This window comes from Fistularia commersonii, chromosome 3 (assembly GCF_037954325.1).
Source record: "Fistularia commersonii isolate RoL2024-O1a breed Wild chromosome 3, RoL_Fcom_v1.0, whole genome shotgun sequence".
Lineage (NCBI taxonomy): Eukaryota > Metazoa > Chordata > Actinopteri > Syngnathiformes > Fistulariidae > Fistularia > Fistularia commersonii.
In genome coordinates, this window is record NC_141286.1 from 11,537,143 (window position 1) to 11,555,171 (window position 18,029).

General features: G+C 47.5%; 1 protein-coding gene across 2 annotated transcripts; it reads left to right on the forward strand.

Moving 5' to 3' along the window:
* Nucleotides 1-5,520: 5,520 nt before the first annotated feature.
* galnt17 (polypeptide N-acetylgalactosaminyltransferase 17) lies at nucleotides 5,521-17,350 on the forward strand. Of its 2 annotated transcripts, none has more exons than XM_086143649.1 (12): nucleotides 5,521-6,173; nucleotides 6,250-6,551; nucleotides 7,796-7,979; nucleotides 8,293-8,459; nucleotides 13,506-13,680; nucleotides 13,968-14,165; nucleotides 14,290-14,407; nucleotides 15,073-15,258; nucleotides 15,577-15,726; nucleotides 15,916-16,011; nucleotides 16,355-16,516; nucleotides 16,604-17,350. In XM_086143649.1, the coding sequence occupies exons 2-12, from the start codon at nucleotides 6,308-6,310 to the stop codon at nucleotides 16,736-16,738; spliced, it is 1,815 nt and encodes a 604-aa protein (XP_085999775.1). In that variant the 5' UTR covers nucleotides 5,521-6,173; nucleotides 6,250-6,307; the 3' UTR covers nucleotides 16,739-17,350. The 2 variants fall into 2 exon arrangements, with proteins under 2 accessions (XP_085999775.1, XP_085999776.1); XM_086143650.1 differs by having other exon boundaries at nucleotides 5,522-6,173; nucleotides 15,589-15,726.
* Nucleotides 17,351-18,029: the final 679 nt, after the last annotated feature.

Consider the following 18,029-nt stretch of genomic DNA (forward strand, 5'->3'; position numbering starts at 1 on the left):
CCAGCAAGGAGCTCCACCTCCCTACAGCTTCAACCTCTCTGAAGAGGAGGTGTTGGTGGAGGAGGTCAGGTGGATGCAGTTGAGGAGTTAAGGAAGGAGGGCGAGGAGTTCAGGTGAGGAGGAACTCCAGGAAGGAAAGGTAGAGAAGAAAATTTAGACCTTTCCTTCACTGCTCTTGCTCTTGTCGAAAGGAGCTACCTGTGCAGAACAGAACAGATCTGGAGCCCACAGATCAGGTTTTGCTCATTCTAGTCAACCCTTCAGGAGGTGGAGCCCTGTTCTTCATCCCTTGTCTTCCTCATCCTGACTCTTAAGAGGAACCCAAACTTTCAACTTCTAAATTGTAATAATTTTTTTTTCTGATGGATCCGATGGGATTGATCTGTTCCTCTGGCAGCCATCTTCCCTGTGCCAGGAGGTCCTTTCACGCGTAAATGCCTTGAGAACGAACACCTGAAGAGGAACGTCTGATGAACTCTCTGAGATTGTTATTGTTGAGTCACAATTTCCTTATGTAGTCAATAAGTCAATTAAATCAATCATGAATTCATTCATCTTCATCAAACTGGAAAACATTGTCAAGCATCGTAAAGACCTGCTGACATGAGGGGGACCAGTTGCGTGTGTGTCGTATTTTAGTGTTTGGAGCCTGATCTGTTGGACTGGTTCCTCTAGCTGTCCTCTGGGAGAAATGAACAGAGTCTGGTTGTGGTCCACATGCTCATCTAAAGGACCATTTCATTGTTATGATTATTATACTGGACGAGTCCAGAGACAATAGTGGTGAGGGAAAATGTACCAACTGTTGCTGAGCGCAAGTAGATACCAGCAATGGCAATCTCACCCAAAGGCAGTATATTTGGTGCCACAACCAACTTCTAAAGAGCGTTCTGTCCACACTGGAGGGAAAACAAGCTAGCACCAACCCCCTACCAACATCAACATCTAACCCTTCATGGGCAATCACGTTTGTCCTGGACTGGGTTACAGCTGCTTTTAGCAACTCAACATCACAGAGGGATCAACTGTGCTTAGCTCTGGACTGGAAACTCCGGGTGGATATTGGCAGGCAGCTGGTGTTTTCTCCAGAGATTGCTACCACCACCCTCAGACCTGACCTAGTGCTTTGGTTCCCTTCTGTAAATAAGGCTTATATCATTGAGCTCACTGTACCCTGGGAGCACTGGATGATGGCATATGAACGAAAAAATCTGGGCTATGCTGAACTAGCTGCGGAGGTACGACATCGCAGCAGGAACACATAAGTCCACCCAGTGGAGCTCGGATGCAGAGGGTTTGTGGCAACGTCCACCACCTAACTGCTGAAGGGCGTGGGAATCGGGCCAGAGCCTATGCACAGCCATCAAAACTGCACCAGAAGCTGCAGAGAAATGCAACTGGTGGCTTTGGCTGTAGAGGAATGATCCCAGTTGGGCCCCTAGCTACCAAGACAGGGCAACTTACTAATTGGCATGGGATGCAAGCGCAGGTTTGATCAGCATGTAGCTGGGTGCCTCTGGTGAGGGTGTATAGTGTTTAAAGGTCAAAACACCCCACGACCCAGAGGAATGCAACTGATGATGCGTCCTAAATTCAACTTAACACCCATAATTTGAATCAAACCTCCTAAATTCAATTTACCACCCATCATTCTAGTTTTCTCTTGTCAATTGTTGCTGCCCCAGCAACCAACAAACAGCAATTTTGCTGAGTGGAAGGGGGAAAAAGCCCCAGCAACCAACAAACACCAAACTCCAAAATTTAACTTACCACACATATTTTGCCAAGTTTTCTGTATGTATGTGCAAAAGGAATTTAACATCTCATCTTGTGTTATAGCAATCTACTATTTTTATTAGCACCCGAGCCGTCATGGTTTTGTGGCTTGGGGTTAGCACGTCGTCCTTGGAACACAACACTCCTGGTCGGAGTCCTGGCTCTTCCCAGCCTGTCCAAATGCTCTTGAGCAGGACACAGAAACCCTAGTTGCTCCCCTGGAGCTGCTCAGTGGCTGTACCTTCTGCTCAGGTTTATCCATGATGGTTCAATGCAGAGTAATGATTCCTGCAAGGGATTATTAAAGTATTATAAAATTACTGCTACTATTATTGTTTTTATTATTATTTCTATTATTATCATCATAGTTAATAACTATTGTTATGATGATGATAATTATTATCGTTGTTGTTATTGTGGCTGATTTTCCCACTGTGCGCCTAATGATGTCCTCCAGGAGCATCTATTGGTATCTTCAGCAGGTGCCTTCAAACTGCTCCTGTGCTTCAGACCAAAGGTCCCAGATCTTATAGACAGACACATCACTAGTTGATTCTTGATTTGCTTCACGACTGCTGTTTCCTCAGTGATCTCTGGGTGTGGAACATCAGAATCTGATCGGTGGTTCTCTCAGCAAGAACCCTTGTCCACCAAAAACTTGGACCACCAAGGAAAAGCTCAAACATCTGCCAGGTCTGCCAGGAGTTCTAAGTCCCCACATGTTTTCATCTCCGCTCTTGTCTAGTTTCTGGCCTTGCAAAGATCAGAAAAGAAGCTTCAGGTAAAAGAGATTCCAGAGTTTTTTTCCAGACTTGTAGGAATTCTATGTTTTATTTTTCACCAAAACCTGGAGACTGAGGCCTGATAGTATTGTCTCAAGAGGCCCCAAAGTAGTGGTGTTTGTCAGAACTTTAAAGAGTTCATGTCACACCTTGGGAACTGCAAAGGGACCTGAGGTCCAACAGAACCAGGTGACTCAGACCAGCTGTAGAAGCTTCCCCTTGTGAGGACCTCCGTCTGATGGACAGCTGGGAGGAGAAGGTGCTGACACCCAGACACATGATAGAGAATGTGGTGTATGCTGTCACTTGCACTGAGGATTGTGATGATGTCTATATTGGAGAGACCAAACCACATCCGGACAAATGGATGGCCCAACACAGGAGAGCCACCACTTCAGGACTCCATGGTCCACCTCCACCTGAAGGACAAAGGCCATTTGTTTGAAGACAGCAATGTCCGTATTCTGTCCAGAGAAGATAGATGGTTCGAGAGAGGGGTCAGAATTCATCTTTGTCAAAACAGAAAAACAATCTCTGAACAGAGAAGGAGGCCTCAGACACAACCTTTCACAAACATACAATGCTGTACTGGGCTCAATACCAAGATGAATTTGCACACATGGATCAAGCCCATCTACACCCACCAAACAACCAGGAAAGTCCCACCACTAGAACCCGCCAGAACCTAACCTAGACCCATCAAAAAACCTGGCAGTGGTGGGTGAAATGTCTTCAAATGAAGAAATTTAAGCCCAGTTGCAAAGACAAGAAGGTTTCAACAAATCCTTCTAATCTGCTCCTGACGCTAACCCAAACATTCGCTGGTAACATGCTAATACTAATGATCTGCGCTCCGTCATCCCCAGTAGAACCCGGGACATCCAGTCATCCTGATCTACTGATTTCTGGTCCCACCACTCCAGAGCCATCACTGTCACACTCACCTGTTGGGGAGTTCTTACACCGCTGATCCATCCATCCATCCATCCATCCATCCATCCATCCATCCATCCATCCATCCATCCATCCATCCATCCATCCATCCATCCATCCAGCCATCCATCCAGCCATCTATCCATCCAATCCTCCACCCATCAATCCATCCATCACTGATAAAACGGTAACTGTAGTTACCAGTGCCTTCCTCATTTGACCTTTACTAATCTCTGGTAATTTACAGTCACCTCTTCTACCCTTGGTTCTCTTTCATTTTCCTCATTCATCAGCTCCTCTAAGTACCCTTTCCAGCTTACCATCACTCTTCCAGCATCTTGCAATACATACCTATCTATCCTTAATCATCCAAACCTGCTGTCCTTTCCATCTCTATCAACCTGTATGTCATTCTCTCCCTCCTTACTGTCCTTTGTTTGGCCTTTACTACCTTCACATAGTACTGTATCTACCTGTACTGTCTCCTCAGTGTACCACTTCTTTGGTAACCCCTATCTCTGTATATACTCCCGCACTTCCTTATTCCACCAACAAGTCTCCTTATCTACTTTCCTTCCCCATGACACACCAAGTCCTCTCCTACATATCTCCCTGATCACATTAGTTGTAGTTGTCCAGTCATCCTGAAGCTGTCCCTGACCACCCAGAGCCTTTCTCAACCCCTCCCCGAAAACCATACAACACTCCTCCCTTTTCAGCTTTCACCACTTCGTCCTCTGCTCTGCCTTTGTCCTCATTATCTTTCTTGTCACCAGTCACTCTGCAAACCACCATCCTATGCTGTCTGGCTACACTCTCACCGACCACTACTTTGCAGTCACTGATCTTCAGATTAGGTTCCTACCCTGGATACCAAATCTGCCCATCACTTCTTTCTTCTATTACCTTTACCAACATGTTCACTGAGGTCTGCACCAATTACCACTCTCATCTAAGGGTATATTCTGCATCACTTAATCTAACTCATTCCAGAACTTCTCCTCTCACACACGTCCCACCTGAGAGACATAGCCACTAATAACACTGAGCATCACACCTTCAACTTCCAGTTTCAGACTCCTCAGTCTATCTGATTCTCTTTGCGCCTCCAGGTCCTTCCTAACTCCTCTGTCAAGTCCCATTCCATTTCTCTTCCTGTCAGTAACATGATAGTGCAACTTAAAACCTTCTTCTAGGCTTCTAGCCTTGCTACATCCTGGACACAATTAATCTCCACCTTCCTTCTCTGCATTGTGTCAACAAACTTTCTAGCTCCCAGTCCTAGACGCTGGCTTTACCTCTTCTCTCACTACTTCTGAACCTGCCTTCTTCCCCTCTCTCTTCCACCCTCAATAGTTTCCACAGGTACCCAGTAGGTTATCGGCACCAATAGTGGTTGTTATTAACTGGGACATTCACCGACCCCTTTTTAGATTTGTAGGTTTGATTGGCATATTTGGTTTTGGCCCAGGCTTTTTGCCAGGCGCCCTTCCTGACGCAACCTTGCACATCTGTCAGGGCCTGGGGCTGGCTCAGACTCTGGCTTGGCCCTGAGGCTGCATGTATGTACACACTGTTTATTATTTATAGATAGGTTCTTCTCATCGCTTAGAATCTGTATCTATTCTTCTCCACCTCATCCGTGAAATGTTTGTGCAAGTCAGCTGACCTCTGGAACTGCAGCAGGTGACCTCAGGAGGTTTCTCCATAGCCTGGAGTTTAGATTCCTCTGAGCCCAGCAGTGGACCCTGAAAGTCACATTGGCTTTATCGTCTACAGCCTGATTGCACAGATTTCATATCTCATTGTTCCCTTTATTATAGAACTAACAAACTAACACCACCTTCCAGACGGAAGTCTGAAGACACACACACACACACACACACACACACACACACACACACACACACACACACCTCAACACACTGATTGAACACATTCGTGTCTGTTGTTACATGAATACACACACATAATTGAAACTATTTGGATGAAAACATCTGGGCTTTGATGAGTTTGTGAGAACGTGTGGGTCGAATATGGAAACGTCTGGCTGAAGATGAAGATGGACATTCAGAGACAGAGTTGAGGTCCTGACAGGCTGAGGTGTTCTCCACTTTGTTTTCATGAGCTCCCATCTTAGTTCCTTGCAGGACAGGTGAGTGATGGGGCTCTCAAGGTGATGTACTGGGATCCTTGAGGGCTCTGGACTCCTGAGTCCAGACCACCGGGGTGGGGGGATGCCCTCTATCCTGTCCGCCCCTCCACATCTTCTGGAATGGATACCGTCCATGGATCCACTCCACGTTTTTCCCTCGCCCCCGGGTTCTCGCAGGTTCTGAGGAGAATCGGAGGAAATAACACGGCAAACAAACACGCTGGCGTCCGGGTAAGTGGAACACGGTTCTCCTTTCCCCCCTCCACCTCCTCCCCCTTCAACTCCTCCTCCTCACCTTTCCGGAGCATCACACTCCAGATGGTGACGGTCCTCCTGAGCCGTTAATTCACACTCCTTCGAGTGGCGGCTGGAGCGGAGTCTCCTCTGGCCAGGGAGGAGTAACGGATCTGGGGAGGATCACGTCTAAAGAAATCAGTGGAGGTTCTGTTTCCACGTCCGTTTTATTTATCTTTCCGCGCGTGGTCGTGGCCGAGGAGCGGCCGGTGACGAGACGACACACTGGGATGGTAAGAAACGTTGTACGAGCACAGCACGTGTGCGTCTATTCATGCGTGCGTTGAAGCAGCGCTGGTCTCCCCGCAGATCCCAGATCTCTCGGAGCCGTGAATCAGTGACACGGAGCCCCCCCACTGCCTACTCCATGGCTTTCGTGTGGAGGAGATGGAGGGTTCTCCTGGTCCTGAACCTGTTGGCGGTCGCGGGCTTCCTGACGTTATGGACCAGGTGCAACACACGCAGCGTCCAAGCCGCCGCTGCACCGGAGGCCCCCGCCGACGGGAGGCGTCACCGGGGCAACGGGACCGCAACGGGGCCCGGAGTAAGCCAGGAGGTGCTGCTCAAGAGGCTCAGCGCGCTGGAGGACGTGGTCTACCGGCAGCTCAACGGTAGGATCTCTATTGGACCGGTATCGGTAGATGTCAGTCTACATCACGGAGTACTTCTAATAGTACAAACAGGGATTGAGGACTCATCCATTCATGGACACAGACCCTCTCAGTGTCTCAATGGAAGGATGGATGAACAAACATTCTGATCCTGCCTGAGACACAAAGACAGGAAGCCCAGAAATCATTCCTCCAATTAAACTTGAAGGAATCAGGAGGTCAGGTTGCTGAGGGGCACTCTTTCTATTTGATCCTGAAGGTTGTAGAGAATCCTTAGAGGAACAGAGCTCTTCCTTTCCTTTGATAGAGGATCTTCAAGACTGGAGCAGAGTGTTTGCCAGCACCAAAAGCTGCAGATGTTTGACGGATTTCTGTTCGGTTCCTGAAAACAGGGGGTGACAGGAAGTTCTTTAGGAGGTCCCGGCCCTGTATGTGTTGACAGAGCCTAGACATCTGGATGAGAGGAGAGTAAGGGATGGGGTGGAGCTTCTGGGTTACTCCCAGAGAACGTGGATCCCCTTTGGAATGGAGTCTGAAGCAGGTGTTGAGGTGCTGTTTTTCCTCCACAGTCCAACATCTCACCTGGAATCCATCCTACGAGCCGTCCATTCCTGAAATGTCTCATCTCCATCTTCTGCTTTGCTTGTTGGAGGTGGACGTCTTCTTCTTCTGAGCCATTTTTATAGAAAAGAGCTGAAAATGTCAAAGACTTATGAGAAACCACCTAAAAATCAACTAACAGACTCAAACCCAGACCAGAAACCAAACCAGAATCTGGACCTGAACCCACACCAGAAGACCGACGTTTCTGATAACGAAGCAGAAGACATGTCTCCAGTCGCCGGTGCGACTGGAGACCAGTCCTGCCCACCAAGGGTGTTTCTGAAGCTTTATTTTGAAAAGTCACACTGACCCTGTTTTTTTTGTGCCTGACTTCCTGCCAACAGTCCCAGTGACAGGAAGGTCATTTGAGGTCGGACATGAAAACAGGAAGTTGTCTTCATGTTGTTGGATTAAAGGGGCTCGTTGGGGTGGGGAGATGTTCTTCCAATTATGGTACAGCTTCTGGTTGACATGTCTTTCCTGAACTGATCCAAATCCCCAACAGGAGATGTGGGTTGTGGTCAGGGTCTCTGATGCACCTTCACGTCGGCAGCTTTCAAACTTCTATTGAACTGCTGATGGAAGGCAGCCAACCAGGCGAGATGACCCTGGTGTGATGATCAGTGCTGCTCTTCCTTCAGGTCTGTCCAAGTCTCTGGGGCTGATCGAGGGCTTCGGCGGTCGGGGGACGGGTGGCCTTCCTGCCACCCTGTCTCCAGCAGAGGAGAGTGACGCCAAGTACCTGAGGGAGAAGTACGGCTACAACTCCTACCTTAGTGACAGGATCTCCCTGGATCGGACCATCCCGGACCACAGACCCAGCAAGTGAGTGCTCCTGGCACCAAGGAACATCTCCTACACTCTCCTTGAGGTCCAGGCTAGTCAGACGTCAAGGATGCACATTTTAGTCACAACACATTCAAGCTTCTCCTTCTGAAAGAACTTTTTGAGGGAGAACCAAACAAGTCACACTTGAACAAACCTTTACAACTAGGCCTTGCACTACTACAGCCTTGTACTACTAAAGCCTGTACTACTACAGCCTTGTACTACTACAATCTTGTACAACTGGATGTTGTGGTAGTCAAGGAGGTTGACCCTGACCTCTGGCCTTCTGTGTCTTTGTGTGTCGGTGCAGATGTAAAAAAGTCAGCTACCCCCGCGACCTCCCCCAGATGTCCCTCATCTTTATCTTTGTCAACGAGGCGCTGTCTGTGATCCTGCGCTCCGTCCATTCAGCTGTTAATCATACCCCAGCCCACCTCCTGAAGGAGATCATCCTGGTGGACGACAACAGCGATGACGGTCAGTTGAAACAAGGACCTCTTACCTTCTCTTATGAAGAAACAGTGACTGTGTCTGCATCAGAAGGATTATATGTCATACATATGTATGTGTGTGTATGTGTGTTTCTATATGTGTATGTATGTGTGTGTATATGTGTATAGGTGTGTGTGTGTATACTCATGTATGTGAGTGTATCCATGTATGTATGTATGTGTGTGTGTGTGTGTGTGTACACATATGTATATATGTGTATATAAGAATATAAATGTATGTATTGTCCTTCTGTTAAAGTATTTTGATTGAATGAGATTGAAGTATTTCATTATTTTCAATTATAAAACTTGAGTTGCTTTATGTTCACTTGTTCTGATCGATTGTCTTATTATTTACATAAATAGTAAAAATGTTCATATATATATATATATATAGAGAGAGAGAGAGAGAGAGAGAGAGAGAGAGAGAGAGAGAGAGAGAGAGAGAGAGAGAGAGAGAGAGAGAGAGAGAGAGATGAGTTTGTTGTAGTGGATGAAGAAAATGAGCCGTAAACACTAATTCAGTGATGGGCTGAAGAAAGAGAGATGAAGAAAGAGAACATTGAAGAAAGAGAGTGATGAAGAAAGAGAGCATTGAAGAAGATGAGGAAAGCTCAAGGAGTGAAGAGCCTGTGAAAAAAGTGGGGCTCCAGAGAATGAAAGGACAGGCTATTTGTGGAAGTGGCACTGAGAGGGAGGAGAGGAAGTCAGGAGGAGGAGAGAATGGGAGGAGAAGAAGAGGAGAACAGTCAAAAAAGGAGGAGAAGAGGAGAGGAGGAAGAAGAGAGAGGGGGAGGAGAGGAGAAGGATGCCAGTTGGAAGAGAAGGAGGGATGGTGGAGAGGAGGGGGAGGAGGAGGAGAGAAGGGGAGAAGAAGAGGAGGAGAAAGAGGAGAGAAAAGGGAGAAGAGGAGGAGAAAAGGGGGGAAGAGTAGGGTAGAGGAGGAGGAGGAGAGAAGTGAAGGGGAAGAGGAGAGGAGAGGAAGAGGAGCGAGTGCAGTGTGATGAATATTCAGGAGAGGAGACGCCATCCAGAGAAGCTCTTGAAGAGCTTCACAAAGGTGAAGCTGACTTCAGCTTCACCTTTGTGAAGCTGAAGCAAGAGACACTGTTTTCATCCCATATTTTTTCAGATGCCATGGTCAACTCTAGTTCCTCTGAGATCAGGATTCAAGGATTCAAGACTTTTATTGTCATTACACACAGTACAATGGAATTTAGAGATAGCAGCTCTCAGGTGGAATCAAAAACAGACAAAAACAACCTTAAAAAGTAGTACACAGAACAACAATACAATGATAGCAGCATCTCTAGGTTAGAGATATAAGACAGAAAAAACATAAGTAGTCGTAACAAAAAAAGTAACAAAAATATTTTAAAAAATCTAGAATATAAATAACATCTAGAACAGTGGTTCTTGACCTGGGTTCGATCGAACCCCAGGGTTCGGTGAGTCAGTCTCAGGGGTTCGACGGACGTCAACACACACACCCGACTCATATAATTCGTGATGACACACCCCGCTTGGCCGTCACTGGCTGCAGGTGATCATGCTAAATAGCTTGGCTATTGCTGTAGGGATTTTGGTGCACTCAATAGTCAACTTGTAACTGTCGTGATGGTGCATTGTGTGATTTCTTTCTAAATATTTCAACCCCTTCATACTAATTATGTCAAGCATAGAAAGTGGACGGACAAATATGATTCACATGTATAACAGAACATGATTGGACTCAGCGTTCTAAATGTTTTTGTGTGAAAATCATGTTTTGCTGGTTTTGTTCTTTGAACACATTCATTTTGTGTACCAGTAAAGCAAATACCTATGTCTTGAATTTGAAAAATCATATTTTATTTTTCCAATACAGAAGGGTTAGGTGAATGCGTTTATAAACCTGGTGGGTTCAATATCTCCAACAAGGTTAAGAACCACTGATCTAGAAGAATAAATACATAAGTATGTCAAAAGGAAAAAGTAAAATAAAAAAGTGACAAGTGGAAAAGAAGGGTTTATTGCACTGTACTGTAAAGAGGTACAAATGTTCAGGGTTGTGACGAATTTAGTGCGATGACCGCTCTGGGGTAAAAGTGCTTTTCAATCCGTTTTGTTTTTGCCTTGATTATCCTAAACTGCCTCCTAGCAACAGTTGGAACAGGTGGTGGCCAGGGTGGGATGGATCTCTGAGGATGCTGTGGGCTCTCCTGAGGCAGCATGTGTTATAGATTACCTCAAGTGATGGGACAGAATGACCAATAATTTTTTGGGTGTTGTTTAAGAATAAGAATAAGAATAAGAATAAGAATAAGAATAAGAATAAGAATAAGAATAAGAATAAGAATAAGAATAAGAATAAGAATAAGAATAAGAACAACTTTATTTATCCCGAAGGAAATTGTTGTGCCAGAGTTTCAAGTAAAACATAACAATAATAAATAATAGTAGGAAGGAGGGAGAGTAAGAAATTCAAATAAAACCATAAAGTGTCAAAGTCAAGGCTATAAAGTGTTTTAAGGTCTTAAAAAGTACAAAGATTTGAATATTCCCTTCGGCTGAAGGAAGAGGAATTAAAAAAATCTGATAGCCTCAGGTAGGAAAGACCTCCTGTGGCGTTCAGTGGAGCTCCTTGGTGGTATCAATCTACGACTGAAAGAGCTCTGACAGGATGTCAGTGTGGCATGCAGGGGGTGATGGACGTTGGCCATGATGCTGAGGAGCTTCCTCAGCATCCTCCTCTCTGACACCTGCACAACAGACTCCAGCTTCACTCCCAGGACAGATCTAGCTCTCTTGATGAGCTTATTGAGTCTGTTGTTATGGTCCTCTGCAGTGCCTTCCTTTCTGCTACTGAGCAGCTGCCAAACCAGAGATTCTCTGGGTCAGGATAGACTCCAGAGGGAGAACATCGATTGTGTTCCACATCTTCAAGTAGGTCTTTGTACAGTAGCTCCGGAACTCCAGGTCTCTGAGTCTCCGGGTCTCCAGGTTGCCGGATCAGGACCTCCAGACAATCAGTAGGTTCCTCAGACATGAATGTTCCGTCTGTCTGGGATATTTCTGGAACATTCCCTTGCAGTTCGGCATTGGCCGGTGTCTCCCCGAGCCGGCCTCGGACGGGGGGGGGAGGCATGGGCCAGTGTCTCCCTTAGCCGGTCCCAGGCCCGGATAAATTCAGAGGGTTGTGTCAGGAAGAGCATACAGCCTGAAACTTTTGCCAAAACCAAAGATGCGAATCAATCATAATAACCAGATCAAACCGGATAGGTCGAGGCCCCGGGTTAACAATAACCGCCATTGGTACTAATGACCTACAGGAATCCAATGGAAACTGGGCTACTGTAGGTAGATGAAGGAGAGGAGGAAGGCGTGTTTGGAAGCAGAGAGAGAAGAGGAAAGGCAGAGTCTGGGACTGAGAGTAGGGACTTTGAATATTGGGACTATGAAAGGAAAAGGTAGAATTAGTCGACATGATGCAGAGAAGGAAGGTGGATATACTGTGTGTCCAGGAGATCAAGTGGAAAGGTGTAAGGCTATAAACTTAGGAGCAGGCTTTAAGTTGTTCTATCATGGTGCTGACAGCAAGAGAAATGGAACACGAGCTATCTTGAAGGAGGAGTTTTTTAGGAAGGTTCTGGAGGTGAAAAGATTTTCAGATAGACTTATGAGTCTGAAATTGGAAATTGAAGGTGTGATGCTCAATATTGTTAGTTGCTATGCTCCACAGGTGGGCTGTGAATTTGAGGAGAAGTTCTGGAATGAGCAAGATGAATTGATGCAGAATATCCCCTGAGATAACGTAACATTCGACACATTCTTTTAACCAAAATTACTTACAGTGGAGTTGCTTGGGATTGAACCTAGTACCTCATACATGCGAAGCGTGTGCTCTACCACTGAGCTACAAACAGGTCCAAAGAGACGGAGTGTGTCGAAATCACGTGAAGAGAAGGGTTCAAGCATGTTTGGATGGGTAGAGAAAAATGTCAGGGGTACTATGCAATAGAAGACTATTAGCCTGAATGAAAGGAAAGGTGTACAAGACAGTGGTGAGACCATGGCCTAGAAACAGTTCCAATGACAAAAAGACAGGAGGCGGAGCTAGATGTAAAAGAGATGAAAATGCTTAGGTTCTCTTTGGGAGTGACCAGGATGGATAGGATCAGGAATGAGTCTGTCAGAGGGATGGCTCATGTTAGATGTTTTGTAGAGAAGGTCAGAGAAGCCAGACTGAGATGGTTTGGTCATGTTCAGAGGAGGGAGAGTGAATATACTGGTAGACAGATGCTGAAATTGGAGCTGCCAGGCAGGAGGTCTTGAGGAAGACCAAGGAGAAGATTTATGGACGTTGGGAGAGAGAGAGAGGATATGAAGGTAGTTGGTGTGAGAGAGGAGGATACAGAAAATAGGGTTAGATGGAGAAGCTTGATTCGCTGTGGCAACCCCTGAAGGGAAAAGCCAAAAGGGGAAAAAGAAGAGTATGATCCAGGATCTTCATGACACAAGAGGTGTGCATGTTTGGGTTCTGAGTCTAGAATCGTCCATCCAACACAGGAACTTAGATCTAGATGACAGCTGGATAAGTCCAGTTCTGGTCAGTTCACCTTCATTTCTTCTTGGTGACCCCGTTGGCCTTCTGAGGGGAAAGATGGGCTCTAGCCGCTGGATAGAATGTGTTGAGAACATGATGAGAAGCTACCTAAACACCTCCTACACTCTATATGTGAAGATCACTAACTACTGTGAAGAACTGCATTCAAGACCTTCACATCCTCTCTTCACCAGGATCTTCAGACTCTCCCCTCACCAGGACCTTCACACCTTCTCCTCAGCAGGGCCGATCAGATCAGAGTTCTATCACAGGGTTCATTTTGAAGCTGTTTGGTTCTGATGGTTCCTGTCTGATGTCCTGATGCCTGTCTTTGTCCCGACAGGGCAGGAGGGGCGGCACTTGGTGTCAGAGGGTTCTGAGGGTTCGGAGTCAGAGGCTCTGAGGGTTCTGGGACAGTTTCTAATGTGTTGTCTGTGATGGATGCAGAACAGCTGAAGGGGCCTCTGGAGGAGTACGTGAAGAAGCGCTACCCTGGCCTGGTGAAGATGGTGAGAAACCAGAGGAGAGAAGGCCTGATCCGAGCCAGAATCGAGGGCTGGAAGGTAGCCACTGCTGAAGTGACAGGCTTCTTTGATGCCCACGTGGAGTTCACGCCCTCCTGGTGAGTCAGGTTCTTGGCCCCAAGCCTTTGGCTGAGGAACGTGCTGGCAAAACGTCCATATTTAGCATACTTCAGATCCACGAGCTTCTATGCTGGTTCAGAAGGTGCAGGTCCGGGAGGAGCTGAAGAACCAGTGTCCTAAATGGCAGGAGAGCTGTAAAATAAACTGTCGTTCTGCTCCAGGTCTCTTCTCCAAAGAAGACTTCTCTCGGACCAGATGTTCAGTCTTGTAGAGGAAACTTCTTGGAAAACATCTCTGAGAACTAGTGATATGTTTTTTTCTTCAGGGCAGAACCGGTTCTGTCCAGAATCAAGGAGGACCATAAGAGGATCATCTTACCCTCCATTGACAACATCAAGCATGACAGCTTTGAGGTGGAACGTTACGAGAACTCAGGCCACGGATACAACTGGGAGCTGTGGTGTATGTACATCAACCCCCCTAAGCAGTGGTGGGACCAGGGGGACATGTCTGCCCCCATCAGGTGGGTGGGGCCTAATCACAAAACCATGGAGGGGATGGAGGGGTCAATGGATGGATGCATGGATGGATGCATGGATGAGTGAAAACCCATCTGAGAACATCTCCTTATAACCTGCTCAACTCAGGACTCCGGCCATGATCGGCTGCTCCTTCGTGGTCAACAGAGATTACTTTGGTCAGATCGGCCTCCTGGACCCTGGCATGGACGTCTACGGAGGCGAGAACATCGAGCTTGGCATCAGGGTTCGTACCCCATACACACACACACACACACACACACACACACACACACACACACACATACACACACATTGTCATCCACCACATTCTAGCATACCAAGAGGAAGAGGAACTCAGAGGAGATGATGATGTTGGCTTCCATTATTCTTCTGCAAAACTTTGTGTATTTAAAGTAGAACCGATCAGAACTCCACTTCCCTCTGGGTTCATTGCTTCAGGCTCCTAGGCTCCTGACCTCCTTGAACCAGGCCTTTGTCTGCTACACAAGAGAAAATCACAAAGACATCTTTAACAATTTTCACATCTTTGATATCCCCCCCAAAAAAAGGAAATCTGGCTGAATGTCTAAAAATGAGATGTAGGACTGAAAATCAAGGAAAAAGTCAGGGACATGCAGGTCCTTTGTGAACCCCAGAGTGAGGTCCTCTGACTCCCAAACCAGGAACCCTCGGCTGAGAATCTGCTGGAAAGTCACTCGGAACCAGCTAAGGAGCAGTCAGACGTTCTTTAAGGAGTGTTGAGAAGATCAGAAGATGAGAAATGGATACCGTCCAGCAGAACCTGGAGAAAAAAATCTCAGCAAAGCAGAGACTTTGAGTCCCAAACTTGAAAAAAATCAGGAAAATTAAGGTGAATGTTCTGGTGAAGGTGTGGCCCATGTTCCTCAGGTGTGGCTGTGCGGCGGCAGCATGGAGGTCCTCCCCTGCTCCAGGGTGGCCCACATTGCCCGGGTGAAGAAGCCGTATCACAGCAACATCGCCTTCCACACCCGCAGGAATGCCCTCCGCGTGGCCGAGGTCTGGATGGACGACTTCAAGTCCAATGTCTACCTGGCCTGGAACATCCCCATGGAAGTGAGCCCCCAGCTGGGTCCCACATCAGGCTCCTGAGAGGAGGAGTAGCAGCCGGGGAGTAGGGAGTAGGGAGTAGGGAGTAGCGAGTTGGGAGTAGGGAGTAGGAGTAGGAGTAGGAGTAGGAGTAGGAGTAGTGAGTAGTGAATAGGAGTAGGAGTCGGGAGTAGGGAGTAGGGAGTCGGGAGTCGGGAGTCGGGAGTCGGGAGTCGGGAGTCGGGAGTCGGGAGTAGTTGTACTCTGGCTGTTCTTGCAGGACCTCGGTATCGACTTTGGGTATGTTGTACTCTTGCAGTAGTAGTAGGAGTAGTTGTACTCCAGTTGTTGTTGCAGGACCACGGTATCGACTTTGGAGACGTGTCCCAACGAGTATCACTGAGGAGGAATCTGGGCTGCCAGAGCTTTGGCTGGTACCTGGACAATGTTTACCCTGAGATGAGGAGGTACAACAACACGCTGCTCTACGGAGAGGTGAGCCAACACCTTTTAGGACACACACACACACACACACACACACACACACACACACACACACACACACACACACAGATGGCAACAAGGAATTTAAAATCCTATCCAATGAAAAGCTTTTGGTTTTCTCTTCTATCCCTTCCTGGATGCTGTCAGTGAGTGTGAAGACTCTTTTTTTTCTGGTTTCAGATGCGTAACTCCAAGGCTGGTCACCTCTGTCTGGACCAGGGCGTGAAGGAGAACCACACAGCCACCCTGCACCCCTGCCATGGCTGGGGCCCCCAGGTGGGACCTCCTGCTCTGTTGTTGTTTGTTTTCTAGAAAATAAATGGACCTTCCAGAATAATGTATTCAAAAGCTCTTTAAGAGGAACATTTTTAGATTCAATACAAATATAGAACACATATGAAAATCAGAATTAAAAAAAAACAAAAATACGGACTGAGGGAGAACCCTGAAGACAGCCCTTGAAGAGAGCTCCAAAGAGAACCTTGAAGATCCCCAAGAAGAGACGTTGTTGTTCTTGTGAGCTGGAAGTCCTTCCTGTGAAGGGTGTTGAAGGTCCTTTGTCTTATATAAGGCTCTGAGAACTCGTGGGGAACCTGCTGATCTTGTGGTGTTCCCTCAGCTGGCTCGGTTCACCCGGGGGGGGCAGCTGTTCCTGGGCCCTCTGGGCAGCACCGGGGATGACACCCGCTGTGTGGTTGATGACCAGGTGGGCAACTTCCCTCAACTCCTCAACTGTGACAAGGTGTCTGATGTCCAGCAGAAGACTTGGCACTTCTCTCAGGTGGGTCCGACTGGCCGCCGCCCTGATCCATGGGTCTCATGGATCGGTGGTCATGTGAAGAGCTGTGAGTCCTCTTCTGGCCTGCAGGGGGAGGCCCTGATAAACCGAGCCACGAGACGATGTCTGGAGGTGGTTCCAGCAAATGTCTACTTCGGCCACATGCTGGTCTTGCAGCCCTGCTCCGGCCAGACCTGGACCATCAAGAATGCCATGAAGCCGTAGGCCGGTGTGTGTGTGTGTGTGTGTGCATGTGTGGGTGGCTGGTTCAGGGTGCACAGTCAGGACCAAAAGGTCGTTGGAGTGATGTGGAGTGTGGTGGGGAGGACCTGGCTCAGAGGGACGGCTGGATGACCTTAGAAACTATGCATCATTAGTCTGACAGAACTGTCTGGTGTTGCCACTCAGATTTGACAGCAGGAAACAACATGGAGTTCACCTGGAGAGCCCAGTGTCCACCCTTAGGAACTGGGTCTTTGCCTTCACTCGGGTTCTGATGGGACTCCTCAGAACCTCCTGGACTTGTGTTCTTCTTGTTTCCAGCTCCTGTAAATGTGTCTGAATTCATCCTTGGTAGAATGCTGCCGCGGCCTGTGTATTGTAATAACAGGAACATCCGGTTGTCCTGAACCGTCTTTGTCCTAAGAGATCCCAACCCACATCCAGGACGAAGGTCACCAGGTTCTCTCACGGTGAGGCCACTACCTGGACCTCAGCTCCAATGAGAGAACTGAAGAGGAGCGATGAGGATAGTCATTGCCTATGATGTCACTGTTTTCTCTGTCAGCTGGAGCTTTTTGCTTCAGTGATGGTCTTCCAATAAAATGTCTCCTGCTTTTATTTATTCTATTGTTTCAGATGTCTGTGCTTGATTTTTGGATAATCTGCCAGGTGATAATCTTTGTCTGCACAGCAAACTGCAGCAAAGACGTCTGGTCCTCTCTGCACAGGTTTGGAGGACAAGTCAGTCAGAACCTTAGGTAAAATTTGATCAAGCGCCCTCTCTGGCCCTTTTTACTTCATAGACCGCCGACCCACCAGTGAGCAGGCATGAAGCTCAGGGGCCAATCACAGTGGCTCCCGGGCTGAGAGGCAAGGTTGAACAGTGACGGCTAAGAGACATCAATAGATTCTCTCCACGTCTCAGTGCCCACCGAGGAACAACGTCTGCTACACCCCGAGTCAGCGGGGTGGGGGAGTCGGGAGAGTCGGCTGCCGCTAGACCTGCGGCTTGGAGTCCATGGCTAATGCTAAAGCTAATGCTAAAATATATGCTTCGCGCCCATTTAAAAAAGTTCATGTCCTCCAAACGGTTGAAAACGTCCCAGCGGAATAACCACAGACTCGCGGACGCCACGTCTACTTTCTCACACTCACACATTGCCGTGCTCAGACATTGATCAGACGTTTCATCTCTTAGAACTAATCTGATTCCCAGGGACCAGATTAGTGACGTTGACAGCCACATGACAATTATGTGAGCACCAGTGTCCCCGCCGAGGTTTCAGCCGATACA

What these genes read in the sequence shown, in the direction of transcription:
- galnt17 (XM_086143649.1), top strand. Translation starts at nt 6,308, where the DNA reads ATGGCTTTCGTGTGGAGGAGATGGAGGGTTCTCCTGGTCCTGAACCTG. An exon ending in GGACGACAACAGCGATGACG is followed by an intron (nt 8,460 to 13,505) that starts GTCAGTTGAAAC and finishes TGATGGATGCAG; the next exon opens with AACAGCTGAAGGGGCCTCTG. An exon ending in ACATCGAGCTTGGCATCAGG is followed by an intron (nt 14,408 to 15,072) that starts GTTCGTACCCCA and finishes CATGTTCCTCAG; the next exon opens with GTGTGGCTGTGCGGCGGCAG.